The sequence below is a fragment of the Engraulis encrasicolus genome, chromosome 12 (assembly GCF_034702125.1).
Source record: "Engraulis encrasicolus isolate BLACKSEA-1 chromosome 12, IST_EnEncr_1.0, whole genome shotgun sequence".
Lineage (NCBI taxonomy): Eukaryota > Metazoa > Chordata > Actinopteri > Clupeiformes > Engraulidae > Engraulis > Engraulis encrasicolus.
In genome coordinates this window covers 18923362-18930861 of record NC_085868.1, presented here as the reverse complement: position 1 = coordinate 18930861, position 7500 = coordinate 18923362, and the positions used below count along the sequence as shown (strand labels likewise).

Sequence of the window (7500 nt, the reverse complement as noted above, 5' to 3'; positions counted from 1 at the left end):
GTCCAAAGCTGCTCTTCTACCAAGTTTACTAAAGCATCAATATTAACACAGGAATATAAAGCCAACCCTCGCTTTCCCCTCTCACTCGCCTTGCATTTTTCACTAGAGAGTTCTAAGCTTCTCTCCTTTGCATTCTACTCCTCCTTCCTACCTGTCCTATCTCTATCTCTATCTCTTCCTCTCCCCACTATGTTCCGTTCTTTCACCTCTCCTCTTCCCCACACTCTTTCCTTTTCTCTCATCACTTGTTTTTTATTCACTTTTCACGCCTCCTCTTTGCTCCTCTCCTCTGTTCATTACCTTTCCACACCCCTTTTCTCTCCTTCATGCGTTCCGCTCTATTCCCATATTCCCTTCCTCTCCTTCTTTGCTCCCCCCTCCCCCTCTTTTTCACCTCTTCTCCTCTCCTGCCGAGAGCGAAGTCCACCTGCAATGCACTTTAGAGAGCAGCGGGTCCATCAGGGAGAGGGGGGTGGGAGATGAGAGAGAGAGAGAGAGAGAGAGAGAGAGAGAAAGAGCGAAAGAGAGAGAGAGAAAGAGAGAGAGAGAGACGGAGAATGAGAGAGAAAGAGAAAGAGAAAGAGAAAGAAAGCTACGGAGAGCAAGCTTTTAAGTATCTCTCCATGGCCTCTCGCAATTACAGCCACAAGACTCTGTTCTCGCCCAAAAACATGGCTGACCTGGGGTGCTGCCCCCGTACAGCTGTAAATCACACTATTATGTAAGAAAGATTTAAGTGCTCTGTGAATCTGAATGGGGCTAATGGTGTCTCGCAAGAACAATTTTTTTTTTTTAACATGTCGACTTCTGGTTGCTGGTTGTATTCACATGTAACCTTTTGAAAAAGGCTCAACATGCAGTGATATGAGTGAAATTCCATCCCTAACTTCAAAGGGTTATTTTATCTGGATGAGTTTACTTAATGGTTTGTCTGTAGACTACCATCATCATTGTCATCATCATCACCATCACCATCATCATCATCATCGTCATCATCATCATCATCAAATTTCCTGTTGATGTCCATACATGGGTTTACCATTTGAAAACAATCCCTGGCCCTGACCCTGGCTGCGCACTGTTCAATCTCTGATTGTTGGAAACTGCTGTCAGTCAAAAAATGAGCTCACGTGGTTGGCTGTTTTGCATCTTGCCTGTCCTCGCAACACAAATGTTTGTAAACAAAAAATCTATGTATATTCAAGACTAACTCTATTATTTATATTCTAACCTACATATTCAAAAAGTATTGTTACAAATTTGTGACTTGCATCGATTATTGAATCCATAAACAATCAAAACTGTATATACATTTCACTGTGGAGAAAAAAAACCCATGCTGGAACAGTATGTTCTCCCTGGACAATATTGGAGCTCCCATGGGTGCCTATGGTCTATTTTTAGCATATTGGACAGCAGCAATTAAACCGCTGCTCAGAGCCCACATTTATTAGAAAAACTACAGTACTGTGGCGGCTTATAGCAGGTGCCTCTTTCGTAAAACAGCAACGTCATCAACAGCTTTTTATAAATGACCTGGAAAAAAGAATCATCTGAATTCCCATTCGGCAGTCTTATTATCAATACACACAAGCTGTACAAACAGTAGCCTACATCAGTGTTTCCCAACCAGGGGTACGTGTACCACTAGGGGTACGCGAACACACCTAAGGGGGTACGCGGAAAAAAATAATAATATCAAATATATTGACTGAAGTCACATTGGGATAGAGGAACAGAGCATGTGTGAGGGTGAGGGGGTACTCATCATATGGCAAAATGGTTTAAGGGGTACGCAGGACAAAAAAGGTTGGGAAACACTGGCCTACATCATAGCAAAGAATTGTGGATGGTGAAGGAGGGCAGTGAAGTGGAACGTAAAAAAACACCTATCAGGCACAACCAACCACATTGTTTACATACCTGTTCAGATATCTGTTGAACTAGACCCAAATTTGCACAAAAATCCAACTACTGTAGGTCAACTTGGGCTCATAGGCTAATTTTGTGACGTATAGGGGTATGATAATTAAGTTGGCGCTTACGGATGGCTGGGACCAGACTACCATCAAGTAGCTTTCGTGTAAAGTTGCTTACATAGACGGTGATAGCCAAAAAAAAACAAACACACCCAAGAAAAAGAAAAAAAGCATGTCCCTCTGCTCAATGCTAAACGCATTTGTCCCGATAGGACATGACTGAAAATGCACAACAATAGCTCTTTAATATGTTCTATGTATGTCTTCTGCTGCCCAGTCTTGCAATTTATATGTCTGTATGCGTATTGCATAAGTACTCTAGGTGCAATGTATGTGTACTGTCTATGTCCAACTGTCTTTGTCCACACCTAAAGTCTATGTCTATGTCTGCATGGGAAAGTAAGAAACATAATTAAAATTCTTTGTATGACAAGCACATGTAAAGAAATTGACAATATAGCCCACTTGACTTGACTTGATTTGATGTATGTTTGGTGCCACCCATACACTGAGGGCGGACACACAAATGCTGTAGAGAAACAGACAAACAGACAACAGACAAACAGACCAACAGGGTCATTGCAATACCTGGCCCAACCCATGGCCAAGTAAAGACAACACCACTCATCCCCCTGCAGGGACTGAAACAACTAAATCAAATCCCTCTTATTCTTCCTTCCTTCTATCAACGTGCTCCATGAAGTGAATCTCAGTGGGCGGCCATCAGATGCCAGCTGCATCCCCCGCCACATCACACCACACCCCCACTTCCTCTGTAACCAGGGCCGATCCAATGCATAAGCGAACTATGCGATCGCTTAGGGCCCCCAAACCAGCAGGAAAGTGAGCCCCCGTGAGCAGCAAAGTTCCAGGAAGAAATTAACTTTCCACCATTTGCCCTAGTCATATATTTCTCTAACATGTACCACTCCCTGCCACAATGGAAACAGGAGCCATTATATATCCGGGGACACCTCAATGACTGTGGTAGTTGTAAAAACCCTGCAAGAAACGGAGAATATAACGAAGAGTTTTGAAACAAACCTAAGATATTCCTTTGTGAAAAATGTCTTTCTGTTTGAGAAATTTTGCTCTGAGAAGTGCAGTGAATGATGGGTACATGATCTACAGACAGCCTACCTATGTCCTTAGCTCCTACCCCTCACATGTGCAAGCAATTGAAGCGAATAGGTGGTAGTATGGGGACCCCAGATTAAAGTTTGCTTAGGGCCCCCCCCATAAAGGCTTGGACCACCACGTCCTACCTGATCAAAGCCCCTCCATTGCCTACAGGCATCATCTCATGATCTCTTCTGGACCTAATTAGCCCCTTACGCCCCAAGCGTGTGTGCGTGTGTGTGTGTGTGTGTGTGTGTGTGTGTGTGTGTGTGTGTGTGTGTGTGTGTGTGTGTGTGTGTGTGTGTGTGTGTGTGTGTGTGTGTGTGTGTGTGTGTGTGTGTGTGTGTGTGTGTGTGTGTTTGTGTATGTGTGCGTGCGTGCTTCTGCATGTGCAGAACTGTATGTGTGCACTGTACAGCTGCTGTACAGCTGCCACATTGCCCCCCGATTTGGTGGCACCTTTTTGGGCAGCGGAGGGAGACAGGATGCCCTCGGGCAAAGCCTTCTGATTCCTGTGGACTTAATGCTATTTTAATATTTCTTATAATTTATTTCTTGCTATTACTATTTTGACCCTTTAGCTGCTGACTTTACTTGTAGTCCTTTTAAACTAACCATATTTTATGTATTTATTTTATTTTTATTTTCTATTTCTTTTTTTCTTTTACTTCATTTCATTATTTTTTATATTTTTAATCTTATATTGTTAATTGTAAGTACATTGAGCTGCATGTCTTGTGTAAATTGTGCTATAAAAATATAGTTATAATTATGATGATGATGATTATTATTAATACTACTACTACTACTACTACTACTACTACTACTACTACTACTACTACTACTACTAATAATAATAATAATAATCACAACAACAACAACAATAAGACTCTCTATTATGCTCCCCCCAGAGCAACAGAGATGAGAAGCTAGCTTTTACCTCTGCTCCAACAATAAGATGCAGCATCACCTAAGGTTTCACTATAATCCTTTAGATGGGCTAGTGATCGACTTCTCACAAAGTTGTTTATTCTACCACTGATGATAACACTGAGGCATGGAGACAAGAGAAGAGAGGCTTTGGCAGCGCACAGAAAATGAGGACAGTTTTAGAGTTGTCATCTTTGATATGATTCCCCAGACCTGGCGAGAGATGACAAGATCATCTTTAGTCTCCTGATCGAGCAATTATATGTTTGTTTCTGTGAAGCTTTTTGTGACCATGATCCGTTTGATGGTTGTTTTCACAAACTTGTTTTTCCTCTGGGCAAAGGATGAATAAAATGAGATGTGCGGACAGAGGCATCGGGAGAACAAAAAAACAAAACACTTTCAACAAAGGCATCAATAACATACATTGAATTGAATTTCTGTTGACAATGAAAACGAGGGAAAGGACACAGTACGTATTTGATTCAGCACCAACTACAGTTGATTGAAATTAGTTCACTGTAAGTATACAACAAGGCTGTGCATTGCCATGCACTGTGCTTACACAACCATGCTGTACGTATAAGGACACATTCTGTAGCTGAACCTTAAAGGAGCTGCAAGCCTAGAACAACTTCCAGGCCAGAGGATGCAACGTCAAGTGTACTTTATTGTAAAAACTAGGAAAGGATACAGTATTTGATTCAGCACCAACTGCAGTTGATTGAAATTGGTTCACTATAAGTATGCAAGGCCAGGACTTGTCTGGAACCGAAAAACAGCCCGGGTATTTGTTTGGCAACGACATGCCCCTCACACAGACATACCTGTTTTTCTTACATATATCTTATGTATATGTTATGTTATGTTATGTATATCTTTCTTACACATATTTCTTACATATAATTAGTGACTCAGTCTATTGTCTATCAAAAATGGACCAATTTGACGCACCATCTAAATGTTGGGTTGGTCTCTAAGGGATAAAAACAAGACAACACAACAGCATTGGCCCCAGAGGACGGTCAGCCCACCAGGAAAATGCCCTGTATGCCATATTACCAGTCCAACCCTGTACAAGGCCATGCTTCGCCATGCACTGTGCTTACACAACCATGCTGTATAAGGACACATACAGTAGCGGAATCTTACAGGAGCTGCAAGTCCAGAACAACTTCCAGGCCAGAGGATGTCAAAGTCAAGTGTACTTTACTGTCAAAATTATGTCACAGGGTTAGCACAAAAGTTTGAAACCATGTTTGACCACTCTCCAATGTGCAATGAAACTAAACATAAAAAGACTGACAACGCACGCACGCACGCACGCACGCACGCACGCACGCACACACGCACGCACGCACGCACGCACGCACGCACGCACGCACGCACGCACGCACGCACGCACACACACACACACACACACACACACACAATGTCGTAAACTAACAAACTGCACAGTACTGGATGTGCGCACACTGCACTGCTCTGGCCTGGATTTCCTTTAGCGTCGCAGGTCAAAGGGCACGTCCCTGTGGTTTCCCAGAGTGAAGGCAGACACTGTTTAAGGCCTTAGTGAGCCGGCTGAACTGTACGTCTAGACATCCTCCCCTCTGGGAAATTGTAGAGTGCAGAGGAGAGGTGATGGCCTTACTAGAGCCCTGGCACCTGGCAGTGGAGCCTGTCCTCATCCACAGACATATACAGGAGAGAGGCTAGGGCTGGGAAACAGCGCAGTGCAAAGGGGATGTTGTTTAACTGGCACCTCACCCCAGAGATATTACAGGAGATATTGCAGGTCTAAAAGACCAGCACCACCATCCCAGCCACCTCCGATTGTGAAGTGGTGCAGCGGATAATGTCAAGCCTTGACTTTATGGCTCATTCTTTTGAAACTCGGTTGTCATGTATGAAAACATTAGTGCTTAAAAAGTATGTTCTCAAAATATTTGAATGGCAATAAAAAACAATTAAATCCAAAAATGAAAAAAAGCTAAATTAATTAATTCATTTCTATTTATATTATTTAATCCTGTGGTGATTGAAATGTCCCACTCTTCCACTCCCTTCGTCATGCCCATTTTACCTGGGTCTCTCGCCAGTTGAGTCGGCAATTATTTCAATTATTGTTAACCGATTAACGCTTTAATCGACTAAAGTCCATTGACTGATTCATTGTTGGCATCCCTAAACCAATTCTCCCAACCCTCTTTAGGGGGTAATGGTGTTGTGGATAAGTCAGGTCATAGTCTCACCGGTGGTGCCCTGGCAGTTGAACTCGTCCTCTCCGGTCTTGCAGTCCTCCTGTCCATCACAGAGCCACTTGGAGGAGATGCAGAGGTTGTTATGGCAACGGAACTGGTCTGCAGAGCAGCGACTCACACAGTCTTTCTGCAACAGAGCAGCCAAGAAGGCACGCACACACGCACGCACGCGCGCACACACACACACACACACACGCACGCACGCATGCATGCACGCACACATACACACAAACATATTGTCAGAACATAACATTAATTTCATATCACATTTGAAATGATGATGCTAGTCTTGTTCATGCGCATAATCAGACATGTTCAAATAATACCTATATTACCAATGTAACCCCAGGTAGCTTTAGAATTTTTCCTTCATTTCTATTACATTCTTCAATCATTCAATCATTCAACCACTCCTTCCTTCCTTCCTTCCTTCCTTCATCTTTGCTAATAAATACAGCCGTGTACTAGGGCTCAAGGAGGTGGTCTAATGATCAGAGTGTTGCAGGTTTGAATCCCAGCCTTACCTCTCCTTACACATACATTCATGGATGAAGTGCCCTTGAGCAAGGCACCTAACCCCAGAATTGCTCCAGGGACTGTAACCAACACCCTGTAAATAACTGTAAGTCGCTTTGGATAAGTGTCAGCTAAGTGTAATGTAATGCAATGCAAATACGCAATGTGCAGCACATACCTCGTCTGAGTTATCTGCACAGTCAAAGTCCCCATCGCATCTGAAGCGTGCTGAGATGCACTCTCCGTTTGCACACACAAAGTCCTTCGAGTTGCATGTGATCGGCTCTGCAGACGAGCAGACAGCAAAAAGAGGGAAAAGAGAGAAAGACAAAAGCAGACAAGAATGAAGTGAAATCAAACATGAGTGGATGGACAGGTGCATGGCTTTGAGGAAGAAAGCATGGAAGAAAGCACTAGTAGCAGTAGTAGTAGTAGTAGTAGCAGCAGTATTAGTAACAGTAGAGTAGAGTAGAGATGAATACAGTACAGTACAGTAAGTACAGTTCTTTTATACATCTCGAGGGAAATTAAGGTGTCTGACAGCTTACATAAAAACACAAATACACAAAAACATACACAAGACCTAATGCACATTATTGCACATTGCGTATAAGTAGTAGTGGTAGTAGTAGTAGTAGTTGTAGTAAGCTTAGTAGTAGAGGAGGGTAGAGGGGAGCTTCTTTGTACATAACAGA

At 42.9% G+C, this 7500-nt stretch overlaps 1 protein-coding gene across 1 annotated transcript in view; it reads right to left on the bottom strand.

The window, feature by feature from the left end:
• LOC134459383 (low-density lipoprotein receptor-related protein 1B-like) overlaps positions 1-7500 on the bottom strand; it is a 628069-nt gene that overhangs the window by 144005 nt on the left and 476564 nt on the right. The window contains exons 68-69 of the mRNA XM_063211727.1: positions 6984-7090; positions 6281-6416 (exon numbers count right to left, since the gene is read on the bottom strand). Of these exons, the coding sequence (XP_063067797.1) occupies positions 6281-6416; positions 6984-7090 (243 nt within the window). The remainder of the gene's footprint in view (positions 1-6280; positions 6417-6983; positions 7091-7500) is intronic.